The sequence below is a fragment of the Triturus cristatus genome, chromosome 7 (genome assembly GCF_964204655.1).
Source record: "Triturus cristatus chromosome 7, aTriCri1.1, whole genome shotgun sequence".
Taxonomy (NCBI): Eukaryota; Metazoa; Chordata; class Amphibia; order Caudata; family Salamandridae; genus Triturus; species Triturus cristatus.
Genome location: NC_140590.1, coordinates 1210855701 through 1210883094, shown reverse-complemented (window position 1 = coordinate 1210883094; position 27394 = coordinate 1210855701). Strand labels below are relative to the sequence as shown.

Below are 27394 nucleotides of genomic sequence, written 5' to 3'. Positions count from 1 at the left end.
GAAATGGAGAAAGGAGTGATACAGCCGATCCTCACGTCCGCCATCACAGATTCCCCCAACAGAAAAACAATGGCATTCCCTCTAGATTAAAAAATTAAGTTACTGACTTTGTTTCCTCAACCGTCTGCTTCTACAGAAAGAGTACTTCGCTCTTTAGATTTGAAGTTCCACATCAATAGAAACAAGCATTGGTATAGCCAATAGGTCTCTCCTTTGGGACCTTATAAGCATTTCGACTATAATACAGCAATACATACAGCCTAACTTCCCTCCTCCCATCTGTGTCTTTCACCTTCCGGTAACTACATATCAAATAACACACAGCTTAAATTAAAATTCATAGTGAATCAGTGGGAAATGCACTATTGTATGTTTTGAAACCTCTATTAGTTAAGGCACCGCACCAACTCCTTGCAGTTGAGAATACTGACTTGTGTATATTTAGTGCTACAAGGCCCCAGTCTGTGACAGAAAGCACTGTAAACATGGAGGCCATTATTTAAAATTTGCATTACACACAGTATAGATACAAAATGTGCAAAAATGTTTAAGATAAAAATTACAATTACAAAAATGCTTCCAAAATATAGGTATTTTGCAGGCTGTATGTAGTGCAGTGGTTTATTTATTTAACCCTCTTTTAAAAGCACATTTCACAGATTAGATGGTAGCTAGGTCTGTCACCAGGCAGCTTCAAGTTATTCCATTAATTAAAGCCAATGCTAGGTTCCCAGCTCCCTTCACATATGCAGATTGACCAGTAGTGCACATTTACATTTCTTTCAGTCAGCAATACACAGGCAAGAAGGCCACTTTAGCTGTCTGCCCCTCCCTCGATTTCGCAGCATAAGAGACACACTGCCTTATACTTCAGTCGAAGCACTTCAGCTGTAGACATAAACGGTCCGGAACGGTTGACTTTTGACAAGCAGGGGGACTGTTTTCCTTAAGTGTGCCCCTCAGATTCCTCCAGCTTCCACCACTGACTAGGGCTGTGATAATTTGTGAATTTGGCTCGTAAGCGATATCATCATTATTCTAACATGCACTACGAATGTACTAGTGCATGTGTTACAATTGTAGCACTAAGAACACAATGATTGCATTATTGTGAGCACCTGCGGTGTAATAGTGAGTGAAACACACCTGTGTTGCTGCTCCACTCGTCCCCTGAACTATGACAGGATGCAAGGTGTTGCGATAGTGAGTGAAACACACCTGTGTTGCTGCTCCACCCGTCCCCCGAACTATGGCAGAGTGCACTGCGAACATTTACAGTACTGGGGCCACATGTCTGTGCAATGAGTGCACACACATTCCACAACTTCACAAGTGAGCACCCTGTAAGTGGATATGCAGGTGGTAAAATACAAAGCGGACACACAAGAACACCACCCAGCTGTGGGTGGTACCCTGCTTTGTCACAAACAAAATATGTCTTCTGTCGGTGGCTGCCAGCCTTTCCGACGAGGAGTCTTTGCAACGAGTAAAACACATTCCATCTAGAAGGCAACTACATGACCCCCTGGGAGTGAGCATATCCTGGCGTGGGCACCACGAGTACACACCGCTGCCCTTTGCAGCAAACCCCACAGCTAATTTGTCAACAAACCAGTGGTGCTTGCAACTCACAACTATCACAAACACCCCATATCAGTTGTTGTTCAATCATTTCCTCATTGAATGTTTGTCCACTATGATGAATCAAGACTACAACTCCCAGAGTGCAGTGTTTTGATAAATTAAATCCCGGGATGGAACATGGAGCTCCAGTTGACCTTGACTCTTCAAGTAACTTTTTGTATGTACTCCAGGATGTGCTGCGGTTGTATTTTGTCTGGAGGGGCCATTCAATGCTCATACCTCGATCAAAAAGTCGAGGGCCATGAAGTCTTAGACAGCAGAAGCAGTTGATAAAGATGGCGTTGAAGAGGGACCAGGCGACAAAGTCCTTAGGAGGGCTCGTGTACCGGAATAGGATTTGTGTCTTCCGGCAGCCTTCGGTATCCCTAGTCTCAGGGCTGCAGCGCCACAGGCTCCGGAGCATGTGCCATGCTGTCCTGGGGCAGAGCAAAGCACTAGACTAGACGGGTGGGAGACATGAGGGAAGAACTCGGCGGTGGCAGGGCAGTGGTGAGGGCACGGGAGGGAATAAAAAACAAGCCAACACGAATAAGGGTATATATGACGTCCTGTTCAAAAGTATATATGATAAATTCACTGTCAGCAAATGCAGTGCGACATGTTTTCATGCCGCTGGCAGACACATAGAAAGACAGGCTATACAGATAAGTAGCGGGTGACAAATGCAGCAAGCGCGGCTGCGCTGCTGCGAAAGCGCGGCACTAATTAGAAACATGATCCACAACAGATGGCACATTGCGCGCCGCTGCTCGCTACCGCAAGGTGGATGCCGTGGGAGTAAACATTTTTGTCTCCATTACTGCTTTGATAATCATAATTCAAGCATGTGAATGTATAAAAAATCCAATGCTGGAGAAGTTACGTACCCGTAACCAATATTCTTCAGAATTTGTCTTTCATAGATTCATTAGAATCCATGTCATTCATAAGTCCACTTGTAGTAGCTATGACAGCTACAAAAATCGGGTAACTTGAGCCTCGGAGGAGGGTTTGAGTCTCTCCACCTCATTGGCCGGAGGACGGGTCTTATAATGAGGTGGATTGGCTGCATGTAGTTTTCTGCTGTTTCAATATCATTTTGCTATGTATGTATACTGCTTAGTTAGCGTTGACTAATGAAGATTCCCAGCTTGACTTTGGGGAATAATTCAAGAATGTGACTATGAAAATGCCATTGCTGAAGAACTGTTAAGTAACTTTCTCTTGTTGGCATGCCTTCTTGTTTGACCTCTAGGACACGTTGCAGGACATTTCATCCTGCATGCTGTTGACGTGTAATACTTAATTATTATTGTTGTCTCAGCCATTTTATAAAAGTGAAGTTTTACCATTCTATGTGTATTTATCATAGACTCTACACAAGTCTGTGTTTTCAGTCAAATCGCCACAAAACGGCACTGACTAAGACTCAGGACATTTAGCGACTTTGTGAATGGGTAGTAAAGCATGCCTTATGATTACAGTTCTAATCCATAATTAAATTCTTTGAATCATCTGCCAACCTGCTTCCACTTTCATGATAAAGCCTTGAACGAGCTTCATTGGTTCAACTACAGTCCCTAAGCTTGTCAAGTTGTTTTTCTTTAATTAATGGGCCACACATTCAAAATAATTTGACGTAACTTAATATAGCTTTAGCAACAGTCTGGTTTACTGCTCGTTTCTGAGGCCTTCATTATAATTCAACACCCAAGTACCGCAGTGTTCCTACAAAGTTAAGTAGTTTCTTCTCTGTTGGTCCAAACTATACTCTGACATTGATCACTACAGCCTTCTTATAACATGTATTGTATACCTTCAGTTATTATGTCGTTAATACAGTCTGGCAGTAATAACCATTGCATTGTGTCGTGCGGCTGTCTCATCTCCATTTATTGATCATGACCTTAGTCCGGTGGCTGTCACTGGAGTTCTATAGTGATACTCAGTGTTGCAGGCCTATTCAGAAGTCCTACCTTAAACGCAGCAGCAGCAGTCACTGCAGAGGTCCCACATGGGTCAACTCACCCTACCACAGCTCATACCACAGTCTGTAAGTGAAACCATTCTCATCCATTGAGCAAAGCGCAAACCTCCACACAGTTGGATCTTTCTAATGAATTGATATAATTTCGGGGGTATCTTGTATTTTGAGCTAACATCTGCTTATAACCAGCAGGGACATTCACTTTTAGTTCCAAGCATCTGTAAACAATTTTAATCACTGTACTTCACTTGATGTACACCCACAAAAAACACTCTCTTGCAGGCCCCATATGTTCTCCTCTCCTTCATAGCTGGTCAATGTCTCACCCTTGCAAAGGTGGTAAACATATGCAGCGTTTATCTATTGTAATGTAACAATTCCTCAAAACATATCTGTTTAGTAGAGTAGAGCAAGGATTTGTTTTATTTATGTATTTGTTTCATGGAATCAAAAGATTCATCAATAACAATCCTAAAATGAGTCATAAAAGTATTTACAACATTATATGTAATTGGGATCAAGGATTTCTTCCAAAAAGGATGGCGCTACAGGGGCAACTTACTAGTGCACAGTTTCAAGAATGCAGAAATTAAAAGTTTTACGGCAACTGGTTCCATTCTCTGCAGTGCAAGAACAAGGTGTCCCTTCGGAACCTGTCAATGGTGCTACGGCAGGTGCCTTGTGAGGATGAGGAGGAACGCTCACAGAATGTCATGGAGAGTGTGAAGCATGCCAAGGAGGCTGTGCAGATGGACGTGAAGGATGGCACGTCTTGGTGTAAGTATGAGCAAGGCAAGTGCTCCTGTGACAAGAAACAAATCATTAAAAAGTAGATTGTACTACAGTGGGTATTTGTCTAGCACTTTTCATACCCCTTGTGTGGCATAAAAATGCTTATATATTGAATACATTAATTATTACATATGTGTCCCAGAGCTTGAACATACTTTTCAAAATCTGGTTGTTCACTGGAGTTACGCCAAGGCAGTAGCAAAGAAGGCTTTTTCCTACAGTCCGAATGAGCAGGGGGAGCTTTTTTAGATAGCAAACTGGCTTATATGCTCCCTCTATTACATAAAAATATATATGTAAAAAAAAAAGAGGGGCACGTTGTCCAGGTCAAGTCTTAAAGAATTATTATGCGAATTCTTTTTTTAAAAAAAAACCCCACTATACTTACACGTGTTTCACAAGTCAAGGATCACTATAAAAAAAAAGCTTCTGGCCGGCCACCGCCGCCTCTGCTGCATCCTCTTCATGGCTTCTTGCAAGAAACAGGAAGCCGGAAGCGCCAGGGCTCCCACACTCCCCGCAGCCAATCGCAATGCAGCTTTGTGATTGGTCTGAGCACTGTGACTTAGCGCTCAGCCAGGGGCTTTAGGAGTGGGCATTTTCTCCATGCAGGCTTTAATGCAGCCTGCATGGAGAAGGGGTAATGTGCGCACGACTGGTTTGGGTGGCCCGAGAGGGCCGACCAGACAGTCACTGCACACTAAGGAGGGTTGTATCCTCCTTTCCTGCTCTTCAGCCCCGCCACCTCATGCAAGCTGTTGCAGCAGGAGGACAGAATAAAATTATAATAACATTAGTTATTATCATTTTATTTTTTCCTTTCTTTTGCTGCTCCGAGGCAGTGGGGCAATGCTTCTACGCCTTAGCGAAGGATCCGCCACTAGTTAAATACTTATAATTAATTTCTTTCCATTAAAAAGAACTAGCTCCATGAGACAGCTGCCAGAAAATCCAGTAAAGTGTAACATGGTTAGGAGAACCTTCTGGAATCTTACAGACACAAGATTCCTTTTTTCACAACTTACAGAGTAGGCCTATCAGACTGCATAGTTTGTTCCTTGTGTTCAATTTCAATCTTTTTTAGTGATAAAGATGCATTAAAAGCCATAGAGCACACTTAGTACAGTGTAAACACTATGGTAGTACCGCAATACTCCACAAACTTTTTAAAAATATATAAAGTAATAAAACAACTTTTATTTACCTTTACTCACTTAAACTGACTCATCCCTTCCCATACACTTATAAAACAGAAGTACATTATATGTTCACTTAAAACCCTAAATGCAGACTAAGTGGGGTCTGAACAATATTGCTGCATTTTAATTTTGTAAGGGTTTGCATTACCCAATCAGGTACTGTTTTGTCATTTTTGGTGTACAGTGCCATATTGTGAAATTACTACGTTATACCGTGGCACAATATATCCCTGTGTTTTTGTGCATATGGGCCTGATTCACAATGCTAAACTTAAACTTTTGTGTAAGTTTACCATTGTTTGCTATTAACAAAGGTATTTTACTACTAGTATCTTTACAACTACGAAGTCCTATCTTTTTATGTGCGGAGACTACACAATCGCAACGATACTACTCATCAAATACCTTTGTGAGTAGCAAACAAGTGTTTACCTACATAAAAGTGTAAGTTTACGTGTGTGAATCAGGCCCTATAACTTTAAAACGAATGAACCAATTTAGAAATACTACCAAAAAGGATCCTTTACACCCCATATTCAGTAAACCAGCAACATTTCAGCTAAATGGGTTCTGCCATTTTTCCACTAAATCTGTTTAAACTGCACTCTATAACACGATACAGCACTCCACTGCACAACACACTATTCCAGTCTGACATGTCACTGTTCTCTACAACACAGCACTCCACACCACTCCACTGTGTGTTGTTGCACTCTACCTACTCCACTCTACCGTTCTCCACTCTCTACAACACTGTACTGTACTCCATTCCACTCTATTCCATTCCACTCTACACCACTGCACTTGAAGCTATTCGACACTACCCCACTCCACGCCACTCCACTCAACTCTACTGTACACCACTCCACGCCTTTCGCCATTCCATTCTATATCTCTTGATTCAACCCCACTTGACTCAATCCCACTCTGCGCCACTTCGCCCAACCCCACTCTATGCCAATCCACTTTGCACAGCTACACTCTACGCCACTTCACTATGCTATTCAACTCTACACCACTCAAGACATGCCTCTTCACTCTATGCCACTACATTCTTCACCGCTTGACTTTATGCCAATCCACTGTTTGCTACTTCGCTGTACTCCACTCCATTTCACGTCACTACACTCTGCATCCCTTCACTGTATGCCACTCCACTCTTTGCTATTCCACTCTGCCGCATTCCAATCTATGCTATTACACTCTATGCCACTCTGCACTGTTGCACTATATGCCACTCCACGCAACTTCACTCTATGCCACTCTGCCTTATGGCACTCCACTATATGCAACTCCACGCCACTCCACTCTACCCCACTCTATGCCACATAGCTGTATGCTAGTCCAGTCTGCGCCACTCCAGTCTACACCACTCAAGTCTACCCCACTTCACTCTACACCACTCTATGCCTCTCCATTCTATACCACTCCACCCTATGCCACTTCAATCCACGCAATTCCACTCTACACAATTCCGCTATGCTCCACTCCACTCTGCGCCACTCCAAGGCACTTCACTGAAAGCCGCTACTCTACCCCATTCTACGCCACTTCGCTTTATACTAGTCCAGTTTGCACTACTCCAGTCTGTGCTACTGCAGTCTGCGCCACTACAGTCTTCATCACTCCAGTCCACCCCTTTCCACCACTCAGCGCCCCTCTATACTCTATGCCACTCCACACTATTCCACTGTACGTCACTCGACACCATTCCACTGTATGTTAATCCACTCTATGCCACTCCACGCCTTTTCCCCATGCCACTCTACTCCAAGCCACTCAATTCCACTATATGCCACGCCAATCTGGGCCACTCCAGTCTTCACCATTCTACTGTGCACCACTCCAGTCTTTGCCACTGCACTCTACACTACTCCCAGCCTCTCCACGCTACACCACTCTGTGCCTCTCTATGCCACTCCACTCTGCCATTCTACTGTACACCACTCTACTGTAGGCCACTCTACTCCACACTACTCTATGCTATCCCACTCTATGCTATTCCACTCGACGCCACTCTACTGTTAGCTTTTCCACTAAATGTCACTACACTCTGTGGCACACCAATCTATGCCTCTCCACTCTACACCACTCCACTGTACTCCACTACATTCCATTCTAAGCTACTGTACTCTACATCCCTTCACTGTGTGTCACTCACTCTACTCTTCGCTGTTCCACTCTACCCCACTCCACTCTATTACACTCTACGTCACTGCACTCTTCCCCTCCAATCTGCGTCTCTCCGCTCTACACCTCTAAACTCTACGCCTCTCCAGTCTATGCCCCTCTTCCACTGTACTTCACTACTCCACTCTGTTAGCACTTAGCGCTATGAAGCACTATGAAGCCTGGCAAACTCCTGAACATTCCCCAGAGAAATGAAGCACAAGTAGTTGCAGGCTGAATCCATCTAAACCAAGCTGGACAAGGAGGATTCAAATTCCTGTCCTAATTGGTGAATCTGTTGCAGGTCCTAGTAGCCTAGACAAAATAATTATCATTTTACTGTCAGAGCAACTAATCCTTAATTGCCTCATGCAGCTCTGCTTGCTCTTTTTTCACTCGTAGATATCTTGGGCAACGCCTACCTCTCTCTCTTCTTCAGATCGGGGCAACCAACCAAGATCTCCCAGCAAGCACTGAACTCCTATGCCAGGGCGGTAAGTAGCCCTCTTTATTTTATTTATTTTATGTGAATAGTGTTTTTCTGAAACAGTACAGATAAAAAGTTGAAAGTGGGTTAGAGTGTGACTTGAAAACAGAAAGAGATCTGTAATAGAAACCATAAACAAATTTGTTCATAGGCACTGTTAAACAGTGTTGCTCAGTGGTTATAGTTTTATCAACTTTGAAAAAATTAAAGGCTGACTTGATTAGAGTTCCTTAAACATCAATGTAATGAAAACCGAAGCTGTATATTTAATAGGAAAATTGTGGTTCCATACTAGCCATTAGTATTTTTGTGGATCAGTGTTAGACCTGTCAGCTTTAGGGTGGTCTTCCCCCAAAATCTTCACCTGCTTGCCTCCAATTTTGCTTAATTCGTTTTTGTTGGCCTTAGGACTGCTAACCAGTGCTAAAGTGCTTGTGCTCCCTCCCCTAAAAATGGTTTGATTGGCATATACCTAATTGGCATATATAATTTACTAGTAAGTCCCTTGTTGAGTGGTATACCATATACACAGGGCCTGTAAATTAAATGTTACTAGTGGGCCGGCAGCACTTGTTGTGCCACCCACCTAAGTAGTCCTCTAAAACTTGTCTCAGGCCTGCCATTACAAACCGAAGACAGTGTCACACTGCTGTGTCGGCTTGCATTTAAAACCCCTTGCCAAGCCTTAAACTCCCATTTTATTACATATAAGTCACCCCTAAGGTAGGGCCTAGGTAGCCCATAGGTCAGCGTGCTGTGTAAGGAAAGGGCAGAACTTGTATTTTTAAGTTTTAAATGTCCTGGTAGTGAAACACTCCCACATTTGTTTTTCACTACTGTGCGGCCTACCCCTCTCATATGATAACATTGGGGATTTTTTAATTGGATTTATTAAGCTGTAATTCCTAATTGTGAGGAGGTGAATCTGTCATGTTTGGAATCTATGGATTTGTAATGATAAATCCTCTTTAATGGCAAATTCGAATTTATCATTAGAATCTTGAAAATTCCCCTTTCAGAAAGTTGAAATGTTTCTGCTATTAGCCCTGTGTGCCTGCAGCCTCTCTCTGATACACGTCTGGGAGGATGACAGCTGGACTTTGTTTATTCCACCTAGACAGCCAAACACAATGGGAGTTTAGGTGTGACTTGATGGGCTATCCTAGGAGGATGAGAGGGTGGAGCTGGGCACAGTCTCACACTTAAACCTGAATTGGCTTTTCCTGTCCCCACACAAAGGGCTGCATACCCCCTGTAGTGAGCATCGAGCCAGGGCAGGAACAGAGGACCTCGGTGCACTTCAAACACCCTTCTTCGAAGTCTCCCCACTTCAAAGCTACCACTGGGTATACCAAATGGACCTCAGACCCTACCACTCCAGTACACTCTGGACCTGTAGATACTCTGCCAGGAAGAAAGGACTGCTGTGTTGCTGAAGGACTGCCAGGAACTGTGGATATTCTGCCAGGAAGAAAGGACTGCTGTGTTGCTGAAGGACTGCCACAGCTGGACCGCTGCTCTGGAACAACTGCTTTCTTGCTGTGCTTACCTGCTGCCTGCCTGGTCTGGGAGAAAAGGACTGGACCTGCATCAATTGACCTCCAGAACCCAGTGTGAATCCAAGGGCTAGTTTTGATCTGAAGTCTAAGAGACATAAAATACTTCCAGCTAGCCTGCTTCTGCACCTGGACTCTGCCATCTGTGAGTCTGCCCTGCCAAATGGTGCCACCCCAGTCCTGAACCCTTGGAAGTGGACCTATGGTGCTGCTTCAGCCAAACCCACACATCCTCAAGCTTCCTCTGTGTGCCGTTTTTTAATAAATGAATACACTGATAGATTTCCTCTACAAGAGACTTTGTTTATTAGCTATCTTGAGAAGATGAAGACTAGTTTGCAATCCACGTAAATTGAGGAAGCAAGATGTGAATGTATTGTTTGTTCCACTGTTCAATATACATGACTTGAACATTTGTGTTGACTCTTTCTAAAAGAACTTTTGCACTCCCACTATTGTAGTACCCAGAAATGGCTATGGTTTTATTTTCTTATATTTTTACATCATTTAAACATGTATAAGCTGTTTTTATAAATGAGTGGCAGCAGGTTCAGAGGTATTCCTGCTACCGACCATACATTTCAAGGACCAAATCATTGCAGTCCCAATCCACTAAGCAAGGAGACCATCATCAGTGACGAAGTGACGACTTCCTCCTCCACCCTGTGCTATCCACTCAAGTGCGTATAACTACATTTAGAACAGTGGCAAACAAATCACTAACAACTGGTGGGTGCTGACTATTGTAAGAGATAGCTATTTGCTACTTATCCGGGCACCTTCTCTAAAGCCATTGCCAAAACTACACCTGATGGATCTGCACAAGGAACAGCCTCTGATATTATACAAGCACATCTTAGAAAAATGCCTCCTCCCGTTAGGTGAAAATCAATATTACAAGGTACTTTTTGGTTCAATAAAGAGAGCAGGAGGAACAAGTCAGGCCTATTTTAGATCTATGATCTACCAACAAGTTAAACGGTTGAGGAAATTTTGCCTCTGTGTGTTACATCAAGTGTTTTCTCATCTCAGGCAAGTGGGCTGGGTGTGTTTTGTAGTCCCTATAAGAAGAAACTCTTGTGGGTAAGAAGTTACTGATTCATACCAAGTTGCAACCAACCATCCATCAATCTAAAATCACTCTAATTCTCCTTTCTATTCGCAAGAAAAGAGGGCCCAAAGAACAATTATAAGGTTATGAACGGAAATCAATCCTTATATCACAAAGTTAGTTTCATTTAAAAGCCACAAACTGGCTACCTAAACAGACAAGTGGTAATGGGGTTTCAGGCTATCTCTTAGGAAGCCCTGAGACACTGGAACTGGGTGCATTAGCAGTGTCTGTGGCTGATAGCCAAACACTGTGCAGGCTTCTTGAAGCAAATAACCAACATCCTTAGTCTGAATCATCTGGCCGACCACAAATGGCTTCTTCATCTGAGACTGGCCAAAGACCTCTTCAGTCTCAGCAACACTCATTCCCCAGTTTTTTTTTTTTACCCTTACTTCCTCGAGTCCTGAGGAAGATTTGCCAAGACAAGGCCCAAGTCATTCTCATCACCCTGGATTGGCCGAGAAGGCTGTGGTAAACAGACCTATGGCACCTCACTATAGCAGCCCATCTATGTCTATCACGCAGAGAGCATCTGTTCTCTCTAACTAGAGGACAGGTTCTACACCCCAATCTTCATTGCCTGCACCTTCATTTGTGGAGATTGAAAGCTCCTTTAAGCTCCCACCAGCACATATAAAATATCTCACTTGGAAGAAAGCAACTTTATTGGCCATAACATTGGCAAGTAGTGTAAGTTGACAAGAAGGGTAAGCAAGATTCAAGCTTTCACAATTAAGAAACGTACTTAAAATTTCCCAGGTTAGAGTTATACTTAGATTGAATCCCTAGTTTATATGGAAAGTTCCAACTGAATTTCATCTGAATGAACTTCTAAATCATTAAAGCTTTTTTCAAAAATCCTCTTTAACACACCAGAAAGATCATTGTACTTGCTCACTGTCAGAAAGTGTCTCACGTTCTGCCTGGACAGAATAAACCATTCAGAAAGTCAAACCAATTGCTTGTCTCCTTCTTCAACCCATGTAAAGGATTTCCAGTCTCAAAAGAAGGAATTGCTAGTTGGTTCGCTACAGTGAATGCTTTCTGCTCTCTGAAATTGCTAAGTCCACTCACTGGAACAGTGAAACCCCACTCCAAAAAATGTGGGTCTGTGCAGGTTAATGACTGTTCCATAGGGTATGCTGGGAGAGTGACTATTTAGGAACAAATGCCCCCACACACCTAGATAGGTGTTATGCTTCATAATTGGCCGTTTTCTCCACGTCGGGCCGGCGCTGCAATTCCCGACGGGCACCCTCAATCGGGGCTCTTTAATGGAGATCCTTTTGTCCGCCGTTTGGTGAAGTGCAGGTGTGGGGGGCTAAAACCTAGATGAAGCATGACACCTATCTAGGTGTGTGAAGGCATTTGTTCCTACGGAGTCACGCTCCCAGTGTACCTTGCGGAACAGTCATTGACCTGCATAGACCCACATACTTCATGAGGAACTGCATCCCTCTTATACCTTTTTGAGATTATCTGGAGCACAAATACTGGACCTTGTTGTGCTCCAAGTCCCTCCTCTTTGTTAGATATAATCTTTTAAATATTCCTCCGCTGTAAAACTACAGTTACAGGTAAGTAACTTTTTTTCCTGTTGGACCCCGAGCTGAGTTTCTAATGTCTACTGTCTCACCTTTGTATTCCTTTATGTATTTTACCACACGTGATTTAGGTGCTAGCATTATACCCAAGTTTGACTTTATCATATAATACCATGGATTACCACAGTATTTAAGGAGTTATCAGCCAGTTTTATAGGAGTCAGCATCATGCCATGGATGTCCACAATTTTCCAAGAATTGCCTATATTATTCCAGGATTAGCATTTTAACAGGGGTTCTCAGAATGTCATGGATGCCCTCAAGGTGCCAAGAATGACCACTATTATTCTAGGGCCAGCATTTTACCAGGGCTAGGACGATGCCCACAAGATGCTATTCTGCATCAGCTTACATTTGACCTGTAGTGGCCATTGGGCATAACACACACGCACACAGCTTTGGACTGGCTTTCTATGTGTAGGATGGGGGCAGGTTTGGTGCACTGTTGAGTGCATTGTGGGCCGGCAAGGAGACTGGTCAGTGGGCACCCCTGGGTGGTGGGGCTGGGGCAAGGTCATCAAGAGGATAGGTGTTGCTGCCAGCCTTCCATTTGGTGAAATTGTGGTTTTCTATTTTATTTCTGCCCATTCTACAAATAGTAACAGAGGGTCTATTTTTATACTGTTGCAATGGCCAAACCTAAACAAGGTTTAGTGGTCCCTTGTTGATGATTATTTTTAGAACTAGAAAAGGTTCGCTTGAATTTCCAAAAGTTAAAATTAGACTTTTTTTTGGCAGTGCTTGCTATTTGAATGGCTAATCCTGGCTCAATATATTATTTGCTAGATAATGTGTTCAGGACCTTCTTGTATCATTTGCCCTGATTAACAAACTGTTCTCTATACCTTCTGTAGGAGAAGGTGGACCCAACTGCAACCTGTAATGGAGACCTTCACTTGAATCGGGCCACGGTAAGAAACCCTGTTTCACATCTTTAAGGCTGTTGAAGGCTCTGGCGTTGTGACTTTTCCTCTCATCCCCCAGAGTAACTTGTAAGGGGACACTCTGATACCTCTGCCTCCAATTTTCACTAAGACCAAGCATTCTTGCAGTTGCTTTTATGGAGATGTATAATCTCCTCCCATTCCTTTTTGGTCGTTTTAGATCCAGCTCTTTTATTTTAATATGGCTCTCATAATTGATCTTGAAAGGTGTCAGACATCTTTTTATTCTGGGTATTGAATTCTTAAGAAGTACTTGACAAAACATGTTTTATATACATCTTTCGCAAGAATATCAGCGAACTGACATGTTTGTTTTTACTAGCTCGCCGAGCTACTCTTCAGTGCAGAGTTGGTCTGCATTGGCATGTAGCAGGACATATCCTATTCTATTGTAAAATGACTTTGCTCTATAATGCTCTTTCGCAAGCAAAAATTTGGATCTTGTAAATAGCGAAGCAATTGTTTGCAGAAGTGCACTGAACAAAATGCTAACATACTGAAAACAAAGCACTGGGGCGAAAATATATAACACTGACAAATGACACAGCGCATCAATTTAGATGCACGCCTGGTAGTGTCAGCCATGGTTGTTTCTTCTGTTGTTCACCATGCGGTGGCCCGAAGGGTTTAAGGTGGGCTATCCAACCTTGTAGATCACCATATTCCTATCATGTGAGGGGGAAAGTCCTGGAGATGTGGAGCTGTATTAGAGTGCCCTAGTGATTTGTATTTCTTTTTTATTTATTCCAGCTGTACACATATGAGCAAAACTACACCGAGGCATTGAGGGGATTTGCAAGGGCTACCCAGCTGGACCCTGCCTGTCCAGAGCCCAGTGTCCGGGAGCAGCAGCTACTGGATTTTCTGGGCAAACTAAACACTCTGCTGACCAATAAGGTAACGTAAAAGGGGGAACCAAGCGACAGTGAAAGCAAGCGTAAATGATAAGGTGTTAATGCAATACGTCCTCCATTCTTCAAGTGACATGGTTTTCGAATACAAAAATCTCACTGTAGTAAACTCAGAATAAGAAAATCATTGGGTGCAAAATATCGGGAAGAGTACAGGAATCAAGAGTTGCCCAGCGGTGATGGTAATGGTAGAATATCGCCTAGAATGAAGTGACCAGGAAAAAATAAGTTAAGGCAAGATAATGGGGGATGGTCTCCTGTAAGTAAAACATTTTCAAAACACAATTTAAATTGAAGAGAAACGGTTAAGGGGGGAATTATTAAGGGTATATGGATTTAAGGGGGTTACACTAAAGCAAGTGAGAAGATGGGGGGGCTCCCTGTATAAAATAATTGTAAAAATAATTTTAACCCTTTAAATCTCCTAAAACAATATACATATTTATTTGTAAACAAATTGCTTTAAAAATAGAAGCCTGGCAATATTCACTTGGTTGAATCAGCAAAGATGAATCTCAAAGTGATATATGGCACTAAAAGGACACTTTGAAAACTTTGTTCAGACTGGTAGGCATAGCCTGGTTGGAGGATAGATTAGGCAGACATCCTTTGCTTAGCAAAACAGAATTTCAAAATGGGAATTCCGGTACATGTGTCCTGGCACAGGCTCTTCCCAATGTTCTAGCCAATTCTCTGCACTAATGTTTCTGCTGTTGCTTGTGGTTGGGAGTTCCGGTCCCCAAATATACCTTTAATGAGTGGCTTAAAGCAGCTCCCCACTTGTCATTTGTAGTGCCCAAAGGTAGCCCATATTGTGCGTCTCAGTTTCTGGAGGTAACAAACCCCTGACTGCAAACTCCCTTCTATGGGTTTCTCTGTAATATCCTCCAACAGTAAAATCTCTCCCCACAGGTGCATGAGGGAAACAGCCATCACATTGCATGCATTACAAAGCATGCGATTACAAGGCGTTTATTACAATGACCGCGTTGTTACATCGCAGTACCATTACAACGCAAGTCGTTACATCGACTTGCTGTAGGGGGCGCGCTAACCTAAGGAATAGTATAATTTACTGTTCCAACACCTTCCCTACTGTTACGCACACTTGAGTTGGAATAGTGAATTATACTATTCCTAAATCCAGTGTGCCCCCTACAGCAAGTCGATGTAACAACTTGTGTTGTAATGGTACTGTGATGTAACAACGTGGTCTTTGTAATAGCATGCATTGTAAACGGCTATATTCGTGCAGTATATTATGAACATCATTTTTAACATCATTTATTACAAGGAAAGCATGCTGATAAGAATCTACCTAGTCTCCTTTTTGGCTTTAAAAAGTAATTCCAGTTAGTCAAATTGACAATACAATACATATGAGTGAAACCACTACGATACTACACACTTTTTAAAACTCAGAAATAAAGAGAAAACATAGTCTTTCCCACTATTTCCTTTTAAACACCATGCTGGCTGGCTCGTGATAGGTGCCCTTAGTGAAGTAAAACGTTTTTGGAAGGACAAACAACAACATTTGTGTCATCTGTCTCTTAGATTCTTTCTCTGTCAGGAGGATCGGGTTCCTCTCAGAGTGAAGCAGGGGAAAGTTACTGCTTGGCTTTGCAGTCTCCAGCTCGAGAGAGTTTCCTATCTCCTCTTCAGCCTCTGATGTGACCAGGTCTGATTCTCTTTGACTGCTCCTTTCTGGTGCCAAGCAGACAGATGCCAAAGCAACAAGGTGATGATAGGAATGCTTTAATCAATCTCAGCCACTGGCAATCAATCAAGGCCACATTCCAGTCCATCATTTTTCACCCACTTTGAAATTCTAGACTGAGACCTGCCTTATGCAAATCAGTCTTGATCTTGCTCCTCTTGGAGCAGGCCAACCAGAACTATCAGGTCGCATCCCCTTCAGGTGGGACCAAGTGAACTACAGCTTGAGTCCAACTGCCCAGCAAGCATGGGACCCACGTCCAGACATACCCGTCACACTTATGGCATCTACTGCAACAACAAGTTAATAGAAGGAATGTTTGGATTAATCAGCCACTGACAATCGCTTAGAGCCATATTCCAGACCATCGTTTTTCACTCAATTGCAATTCTAGACAGAGACCCGCCGTATGCAAATCAGTCTTGGTTTTATCGAACAGTACACCTGAACTGCCAGGTCAAGTGCCAACATCTATCCGGAAGGTGAGATCCTGTGCATCATAGATATTCCATTTTTTTCTGAAACCACTACCTTCTACAGAAGAGCTCCCACCAGTGCCTCGTGTTGGATGATGGCATATATCTACGTAGACCGTGCCATCAGCATTGGCTCCTGTGGGTGACAGTCTTCCAACGCCTCTTCTGAATAGGACACGTTACAACGCAAACTTTTACAACGCATGCCTTTACAATGCGGTTTTCCCACCAAGCGACAGGAAACGTCATACTACATTGATGCAGTAGAATCATGCGCAGAAGAGTTCCCGCGTTTTTGGCAGCCATTTTAAGGACACTCTGGTTACTGGTTAGTAAAATACATAGAAAAGCTTCCCCTAGATACAATATGTAGAATGTGGTGCAAAGTTAGTACTCACAAACATGTTGGTTACATTATTACATGTTATTCGAGAAGATTGCATACGAGCAAGTCTCTTTTACTAAACCTTTTTCCATCAGTGTAGGGGTAAACATTACTACTCCCACTCCATTGAGTGCAACAAGTAAGTGTTGTATAGTGTAGGGGTAAAAATTACTGTTTCCCATTACTTACCTTATAATGTGTTGTAGTGGCATGCGTTGTAACGGCATGCATTGTAACGGCATGCATTGTAATGACATGCGTTGTAATGACTGCATTGTAATGGAATGTGATGTAAAGGATGTTGCGTTGTAATGACTGCGTTGTAAAGGTAGTGCGTTGTAATGACTGCGTTGTAATGGTTGTTTCCTGCCTCCTCTATCAGTTCCGCAAAAGCACAGAGAAGAGACTTGGCCACTGCAGTACATCTCAAGATGAGCCCACTAGTTTACAGAAAAAGAAAGAATCTCACTGTAGATGTCCTAGAGAGAGAATCTCTGATAGGTTGTGAAGATCCAGATCTCACATCTCTATGGGATGGATCACATCGTCTTCAGGATCTGACATGAGCAAGTTCTCTGTTGGATCTCCAGATTCAATACCCCCTTTTCTTCTTGCCTTCTTTCATTCGTCCTTACCTTCTCACATTCCTTCTCTCTATCTATTTCCTTCATTCTTTGTCTCTTTCCCGTCTTGTTTTTCTTTCCTTCTTTCTTCCCCCTTTTATTTTTATTTTCTTTCTTTCCTTCTCTTTCCTTCAATTCTTGTCTTCTCTGTCCTATTTTTTCCTTTTTGCCTTCTCCCTTTCTTTTTCTCTTCTTTCCTTTCACTTTTTCCTTCTTTCTTTTGCCTGCCTTCTTTCTCTTGCCCTCTTTCTTTCCATCTCTTGCCTCCTCTTTCTCTCCTTTCCTTCGTTCGTTCTTTCTTTCTCTCCCTTTTCATCCTTCTTTTTCTCTTTCTTTCTCCTCCTTCCTTTCTTTCTTTCTTTCTCTTTCTCTTTCTTACTCTTTCTTTCTTGCCTGCATCTTTTCTTTCTGTCTGGCAACAGGCTTGCAGCCACTGCCAGACTGATTGACTATTTTAAAGTCAGTGTGGGCCAAGACCTTTTGATTTTACTAAAATTATGTGTATAACATAGTTACTTATAGGAGTTTCAGCCAGACTTCACCCATTAGTCTGTGTTTGGTGTCATTCACGTTTTTTTTCCATCCACTCCAGCATGCTTTAAGTGTCAATGTATTAGCCCACTTCAGCCATTGAATGACTTCACTACAAGTTATGGCTTTCCACCCTTTCACAGGAAGTCATCCACACACAAAGTAGTTTCCTTCAGTGCCTGAGAGTACTATGGTAGTTTTGGTTTTTTTTTTTTGAGACCCAACATTTTTTTTGCCATTAACAATTTTTTTTTTAATTTAGCATGATGAAGGCCTGGCATATTCCCAAACAATAAAGTTTTGAAAAAATCTTAACAAAACAAGGATTGCCAGAAGGCTGGCTGGCCGGCCAATGTCAGACCTATTGGCTTTGCCAGTGCTTTTTTGATTTACCTATAAATTTGGCCTTTGAGGACAAACCTGCACCAGATTTGGCAGCCGCATAGCATCGGCCACTAATATTTGGCATGGCAATTTTTATGCAGTCTCAAGCAGAGAAAAACAATTTTAAAAAGAGGCGAGATGGGTGAAAAAGACTGCTTTCCCATTATAGATTGCCTGGGAAATGTTGCTTATGCCTACAGTAACAATCGCGAAACAGATTTCAACCAAACTTGGCATGAAGTGGAACTTTCCTCAAAAAATGTGCATTTGTTGGTTTAGTGTAAATCCATACAGAGTTTTTGGAGATAAACGGTTAATACTTTTGTATATCTCTACTGTTTAGAATTGTTATTCTGAAAATTGTGAATCTTGTCAATCACTTATCAATTTTTTAAAAAAATGTGATTTGCTGAAGAAGGGCATTTATTTTCTTACTGCAATCATGAAAATCTTAGTTTATTTTAAAAGTCATGTTTTTTGTGCTGTGGAAAACTATTTCCACTGCAGAGGAACTCAGAGAGGTGCCTAACCGCAGCGGGCAAAAAATAGGTGAAACAAATTAGCCTACTATGGCGATCACAAGGCCACTATTTTGTATTTGGAAAAATGGACATCGTTTTGTTAAAAAAAAAAAAAGTAATGTGATTTTTAAAAAAAATGTATTTTTTTGCCTAAAAAAAGTCTATGGTTCAGAAACAAAACTGATAATATAAAGAGGAAGCGCTTTAGGTCTAGCTTAACATTTGACTCTGCATCTAACCCCTGCTGCTCACAGCTAAGGGTCATGCAAAGTGGAGATTGGCTGCCTGTGGTCGATACAGAGCATTTGGCTTTTCTAAGTACCAATTTGGTATATGGCAGGTGAACACGGTTCATCATGGAAAAACATAGAAATTCACTGGAAAAAATAGATTCAGAATTAGTTATGGTTCCACGAATTCCAACCTGAAAAATCCCTGAAATTTCCCAGTTATGGTTCCCAACGCACAGAACTCAAGCTGCTAACCAGGCTCAAAGCACGGGAACAAAAGGCTGACTCTGAAGACAAAATAAGGTGGATAAAATGAGTTATGGTGTACATGGGCAACCTCTTCGTACATACACATAGAGTGGGCCTTATAAGGAAGCGTTACAAAGTAATCTGGAGAGGAACCTTCACTTATCTAATGTTATTCCTCGGTTATTAAATTTTTCTCTCAAGATAAGTGTACCTTTTCCCATCAAGCTAAATTACGCAGTCCTACATAGCGTGATAATGGCATTGAATACAAGCACTTTGAAAAGAAGGGTAAATCAAGAGGTACTATACAGGGACTAACTATGATTAGTCCACAATTTACCATACTATATGTTTCTGTGGATTCTTGTTTGCTATCTCACTATGTTTCTAGGTATGTCTTAAATAATACAACAAAATGTAAACCCACAATTCAGATGAAATAGTGTATTGGTGATAGCTTGTGGTAGTTTCACATCACTAGTGTGGATTTGGGAGTGCTCGTTGAATGCAGTGCTTTATGATGACGTGTTTATATACCTAAGATGCATCATTATGTGTCAGCAACTTTGTGGTGAGAAGTGTTCCCTGGATTCACCGCACTGCATTGCATCTTTGGAGTGACTGAGAGGTTACGGCATGGATGGACGCTTGCTATTATCAGAACAGAAACTAGGATTTGAGAGGTTGGACATGGCTGATCACTTGATAGTACCGCAGAACAAAACAACTTGTAAGATTCCTAGATCTCTAGAACAGATAAAGATCTCTCTTCGTCTCATTCTTATTAAGCAAACCTCATGTCAGTTGCTAACAAACAAGAATAATAATGTCTTGTCTAAAATGCATTGTGCGAAATAGAAATTTAAATTTTTATTTCATTTTATATTTTTCCCTTGGGTTGTAAAATTCACGATTTATCTTTAGGGGCTGCCTGAATGATGTGTGCTGCATGAAATGCAAGCAAAATTAATTCATGTATTCCCTCAAATGCAGGGAAAGGTCAAGGCCAAAAAGCTCCAGAGCATGCTGGGTAGCATGAAGCCATCACATCTCGGCCCCTGTGGGGATGGGAAGTACCAGCCTATAGCAGGCAAGAAGGTAGTGTTGGAGCAGAAGCCCCTGAGTGCCATGATACCGGGAATCAACACTGGAGCTGTAGTATTGGGGAAGGTGGTCTTTAGCCTGACCACTGAAGAGAAGATCCCCTTGTGAGTATGAGGAACTTATAGTAGCCATCTGAGAAAAGGATGATGGAAGTCCCTTTAGGCCTTTTAAGCATAGTAAGCAAGGGAAATGGATCTATATGGCACCAGATGGGACCACTTGTAGGCCTTTTCTTTTTGCAAGGTACACAATTTGACACCACATTATTGGTTCATTACAATTATCCTGCTCTACCCTTTCCCCTCCCTTTTTGCCCTTCCTCTTTCTCAGTTTGCTTTTTTTCCTCCGGTTTCTCTCTTTTTTTCCCCTCTAGTAATATTTCTTTCTGCTTTTTAGGATCTTCCATAATAGTCATAAATGCTTGAATAGTTCCCACTGCATGCACAGACCCCACCACACTTTTTTCATAGTTTTCTTCCCTGGAAACTGCATCATAGAATATCTTTTTCCATGAGCTGATATTCATATCTCATAAATGAAAGCCTAACCGATGCTTCATTTTTCCCAGAAAGTTCAAAACAATCCACCAGATTAATTTGAAACAACTGCATTGCAGAATCCAAATAGAGAGAACCCCCTTTTCAACAGAGAACATGAAGTTACAAATTCACCTGATAGGCTTATATTGTTAATAGGTTGAAAAAAAGAATCTTGTCCTTTTAAGAATTTTGGGAGTGCCCCTTTCCAGAGTGCATTGTACCAGCAGCTGTGTCCCAGAGCCAGTTCTTTTTGACAATGTAAAATGAATATATATTACTTGCCAGTATTCAAGCAGCCGTGGTTGGGGTGGGAGGGGAGGGGGTTGGTGTCAGGCCATTTTTTACTTCAATGACGATTCCTATGATGCATGAAATATATATATTTATTTATGTTGTTACAAAGCAGTCTGAAGCCTGCTGCGCTCTGCCTGCCGGTGCATTTGGGTGATAGACCGCAACCCCCCATTAATTGCACATGGAAAAAGGCTGTACTCCAGGGAGTTCTTCTCAACAACTTCTTTTAATCAATCCAGCAATCGTGTCTCACTTCAACTGACGCGTTTCGACACACAGGCCTTTTTGTATGTGCAGTATATATATAGCTCGCAGTGGACACTGTGTAATTATACTTAGGTTACAGTTTCCATAGGAAGAGTGTTTTTGTTTTGCTAAAAACTGTGGCTCAGTTTCACAAATCTGCCAAAAACATAAACCTCCGCTCCTTCCTGGAAAGTTTTAGGGTTATCCGTCAATTTTGGTGTTTCAGGTGATTTTACCACATGAAAAGTGCTGACCCACTGTTGGGATTTGATGAACCGCGCCAGAGAGAACAGTGGTTTCTCTATGATTTTCTCATAGAGGTTATGAAAGGTGGTTCAGAAGCTAAAACGAGAGCACATTTTCTATAAATTCACACTACCTTACTTGGCTGTGTTAGAATAAAGTCCTATAGTCTGAGTAAAATATTCCATAGTTTCCTACTGCAGCTTTACATAGTGTTCTTTTTTCCCCCCCAAGTTTTATTGAGCTTTTCACAAAGCAAGAAATAAAGTAGTACACCTCTTTAAAGGTTTTACATGCATTTAGAAGAGTAAAACAAAAACATCTTAAAATATGAGCACCGTCCAGAGTGCCAACACTGCTGAGTCCTAAGGCTTAAATGTAAACATACACAACGAAGCTAAAAAAATCCCATTAATATTCCAAACTGCAAGTCGTCCGAGTCCTGTCAACCCCGCACCCCCCCCCCCCCACCCCTGCCTGTCTTCCCCCTGCAATTCAGGAGTCTAGTAGTTAAATAAACGGTCCCCATACATGCTCAAGCTTAATAATTTATAATTCATATATACTTTTCTCATATGTGGCAAAGTTAAACTGTTCTGACGTACATTCCAAATGTGTGAGCACCCTAGATGATTTCCAATATCGTAGATTACAGATCTTCAATACTGTCAAATTCGTGGACTTCAAACTCTTCCATGAGGGTGTCGCCTCTTCCACAATTGACATATTGTGCAAGAGGGCTAACTTTGCTGAGTCGATGAAGGGGAAGAGACTGGTATTGTGGAGCATGCACCAAATGTTTGCCTAGTAAGTGGTATGATGCGGGAAAGCCATAGGATGTGATACAGAGCCCCATCTTGTTGCGCACATCTCTAACGCTATCTATAGTGTTTTAATGAACAACTAGAAAGCTATCATTCTGTGTTTATGACAAACGTGCTGCACACTTGAAGCCATCTTGATTGAATTAAAGCTGTAAAATCTAAAGAATTTCCTTTAGAAATTTTCAAAATGAGGGGGTTCGTTTTGTCCTAGACATATTAACCAACAAAGATTTCTCTGATGATGAACCAGGAAAACAGATGTATAACCATTTCACTTCTCCAAGTCTCTCTCACTTTTATGATTTCTTGTTTGTTCTGTTAATGGGATACAGAACCTTTTTGGTGAAATGTGATGTAGTAAACTAGACAGAAGTGAATGTAGCTAAAAGTAAACGAAAAAGTAATATTAAGTTACATGGCAACCCCTCTTCCTTAACGTGATGGGGCACAGTGCATTTGTAACTAGGCCGTGACGAAGCCCCCGAGGGGATGAAACGCATAGCCGAATAAACCTTTCGGAATTGGAGTCGTGGTGTGCAAGTCTTTTCCGCAATCTATGAATGTTAAATTCCGGTTTGCGTGGACATTAATATGGGTCCTGCACCCGTCAGGTGGATGTGGCTAGGCTGCTACAGGAGAGCTGCTGCAGGAGGGGCTTCTACCATGGAGGAACCCCTCTCCCTGCACCTCTCATCTACAGTCATTAGGGTGTCCTTCCCACCACTAGGAATATGATTCCCTGTGTCAGTTCCCCAATCCACCTTAGGGACACTGCGCACCACTGAAGCTACCTCATAAACCTGAACCCCCATGGTGTGTGTCTACCCCCCCTCCAAGTCTGGCACCACATCTCTGGGTGTGTGTAATAAATATATGCATATAGTTAACTCTAAACCCTAAAAACACCATTGCCACCCAAAATCCCATACCCACCTTAAACCCTAAAAATACCATTGCCACCCAAAAAACCCATACCTACCCTAAAAATACCCTTGCGACCCAAAACCCATACCCACCCTAAAAATACCCTTTTGCCCGTGTATCTCCTAATTGAGCCCAAGCAAAGATGACCATTTTGTAATAAGAATCCGTCATTAAGTACAGTACAACGACTAATGAAAACTCACCATGCGCTAATGTTAAGTCCTGTCACCAAGAGGGATGGCCCAGCCTCTTCCAGTCGATGACTTGGGCGGTCTTCGCCTGGGCGCGTCCCATGCTGTGGCCTAAAAGTAGCGCTTTATAGCGCGATGTCACAAAGCCCTTTGACCATGGACTGGGCTTAGCATTGTTGGGCTGTAGTCCCACCCCAGCAGCGAATTCTCTCCCTAATGCGCTTCTGCGCTGTGGCCCCAAAGTAACGCTTTATAGCGCAATGTCACACAGCCCTTTGACCCTGGGCTGGGCTTAGCATTGTTGGGCTGTAGTCCCACCCCAGCAGCGACTTCTCCATCTAATGCGCTTCTGCGCTGTGGCCCCAAAGTAACGCTTTATAGCGCAATGTCACACAGCCCTTTGACCCTGGGCTGGGCTTAGCGTTGCAGGGCTGCTGGGGGACATAGTGCCACCCAGCAGCGAGTTCTGTCCCACATGGGAGGTGGAAACCGCACTGATGCCCTCATTGTTGAATTGCTGCATGCTTCTAACCCTGGTTTCTGTCACATGGCAGCTGAAACCGTCTTGGGATGTGGCTGGCTGTATACTCTACCTTTCATCTGGGGGCCCAGTTTAATATATCAGACATGCCATTCAGTTTGGCAGTATTTATTTGACAAGCACATTGATGGTGCTGTACAGGCCCTTGTAACAGACACAGCAACATAATTAGGGGAGCTACAAAAACAGCAAGGGTTATTTATAATAGAAGGCAACAGTATGGTTAAAGAAGGTCTTTCCAGCCACGATCTTCCACAGATTTTTGTTTCTACAGACAGGGATTCTTTCCACAGACTCAATGTGGTGTGCATTTTGGGAAACAACAGTCATAAGGAAGACAACAACAACACAAGCAGAGAGGCTCATGGAATACCAAGCGTCAGGTGGGAGCAGACGTACCTGACTTTCTGCACAGACTGCACCCTATAATTGCCATGTCAATGGGGGGAAGGTATGGGCACCCCTTTCAGTCTGGTGAAGATTACAATAGATCATTGGTTGCCAGACATAGTAAAGTATTGACACTCAAAAGAATTTATGGCAATGCCACCAACAACACCTCCAATAGGAGAGTACCATCCATACGTGGAGGTGCCGCAATAAAAGTTAATCAAACTTTCATGAAAAGCAGCCATAGAGCAGGTGCCGGAAACTGAAGAACTGGGGTTTTACCATTTTTTTTTCTAATTCTAAAGAAAATTACTAGTGGCACTCCGTTCTAGACTTGAGAGCATTCAACTAGTTTATAAATAAACTTTCAGGATGATCTCATTTTGGATGTCCTCCAGCCTAAGTGCTTATGACCACAATGAAAAGGTTAAAATACAACAAAATGCACTTTTTCCTTTCAACCACTAGATAACAGAAGCACAGGAAGCATATACAAACTATATTCAGTCGTATAGTTCCAAAACCTTTGCTACATGTAGGCAACAGTTTTTTTTCCTCAGTTTTTCTTTGTTTCTTTCGAACTATGTTCAATTTCTATCACTCCTCTGTAAATTAAATCTCCCTTTATTTTTCCGATCTTTATATATACACTGTCTGATCTTTCAAAGATCCATGTGCTTGAATCATTCCTCTTTACTGATTCGAGAGTCCCAGGGTAAGCTTCAGTAGCAGTACAAAAAAATTAGATTGACAACCATTATAACCGATGTCAGTTTAGAAGCACAACCACCTAATTTGAAAAGATCCCAAATCCAGCCATTAAGTTGAGCATACACTGAACTTGATTCCATTTTTTCCAGGGGCTTCTCTATGTCAGAATTATACTGCATGTCGTGTGGAATAAAAACCATTCTGAAGTCTTCTCCGAGAACTTCCTATCACAGTTTTTTACCAGGTTTTCTAAAGCTTTTCTGCGCTTCAGATATTTTTACATCTATCATTTGGAGTTGTATCTTGGTAATTTAAAAGAATCCCTTTTTTTCAAAGCAAAGGTTGAGTCAACTAGGAAAACACTTTTTATGGCATGCCCCTCATATGGGAAGAAGTGTTGACTGTATCTAGTGCCCTCACAACAGCATGCAAAATATGCAGAGAATTCTTGCTGAAAACCCAGAATTGGTAGGGGATTATGTTAATTTGGATGGCTTCAGAAACAGGAGGACAGTGAGCAGATCTTGTCTCCAAAGGAATCTCCTTAAGATACATCATTTCAAAGTAAAATTATTCAAAGAATATAAGAGGGGAGAAAGTGCTTCTTAAAGTTATATCTAAGAGCAATCTATCATCTTCCTCTGGAGAGCAAACCTACCCCTGTAGACCTTGAAATATTCTTAAAGGAGGTCGCATTTTTCTTCAGTGTCATCTTTTTGGGTGCATCATAAGTCCAAAAACTCTGCGAACCCACCAATGATAACACCATCGAAGGTTCTGTCATGAACAGACCCTACTCTCTCCACTGTACATACCCTTTTGTCAGCGCCTCCATCGCCAGACCACATCATCTACTGTCAATGACAATGCCAACTAATCTACCAACAACAACACCGGTGCTCTTAGCCTCCCATCAATGAAACAGCTATTGTTGTCGACACCACCATCAATGACTAAATAATTGCTGATTCCATTGTTGTGGATTCAAAAAAGAAAGGCTCTCTCCTTTCTCATTGTTCCTGCGAAAAAACCTTTGCCTCTGAAGACATCTTACTAGATAAAATCCCTACACAATTGCCTACAAAGACTTTGGACAGGTAAGGTGCATCTCGGGATTAGCACTAGTCCTGCTCAGCTGAATGCCAAATGACAGAAAGAGGATAATGATCATTAGACTACCAGAAGAGAGTAAGGATAGATATTATGAAGAAGAACCTCACTGGGTGCAAGGACACCCTCATTATGATAAACAGTATGACAAGTACTATGATGACAGTTCCTACCAATGATTGCGGTCTCCATAGGCCTAACCAATAGTCTTCAGTGGATTATGAAAGATTCTCCAGCACTGGATTGTTCATAGATTCACATGCTTGAATTATTCTCCAATATAAGGCTGGAAACCCTTGGTTATCAGTGTTAACAGAGCTGTATTCCAGTACAGCAACTTACATTGAAAACAAACTGAATACAGCCATAGACTACAAGTAACAAATCCACCTCAATTTATTATCTGAGGTTTAGCCAATTAGAGTGATGGGCCGAGACTTCTTGCTCAGAGGCACCCACAAGTTTTCTGCTGCATGCTTATCAGGTATGAAACATACTGAGCTCTGCCAGTTTTCCTTTGAAACTGGCCTTTTCAACTTCCTTCTCTAGAAAGACCTGTATTTCATTTCAAACACAGGGAAGCAGTGTTTGCTCCTGTTTGTACTGGAATGCTGCTGTATAAACGTTTTTCTTTCAAATGTGAGGATGTTTGAAGCTTGATGCTTAAGATCTCTTTTCATGTACAACATTATATTTTTCTCCACAGGGCTGTGTATATAAACAGCAATAAGTGAGGCATGTAGCATTAAGGCTGGTAAGGACAGAGAGGGTC

General features: G+C 42.2%; 1 protein-coding gene across 2 annotated transcripts in view; it reads left to right on the top strand.

The window, feature by feature from the left end:
• The window catches only part of TTC5 (tetratricopeptide repeat domain 5), a 136394-nt gene that overhangs the window by 79624 nt on the left and 29376 nt on the right, over positions 1-27394 (top strand). For both annotated transcript variants that reach the window (XM_085618592.1, XM_085618593.1), the window contains exons 4-8: positions 4237-4387; positions 8173-8264; positions 13386-13442; positions 14226-14372; positions 20499-20713. In XM_085618592.1, coding sequence (XP_085474718.1) covers positions 4237-4387; positions 8173-8264; positions 13386-13442; positions 14226-14372; positions 20499-20713 — 662 coding nt within the window. The remainder of the gene's footprint in view (positions 1-4236; positions 4388-8172; positions 8265-13385; positions 13443-14225; positions 14373-20498; positions 20714-27394) is intronic.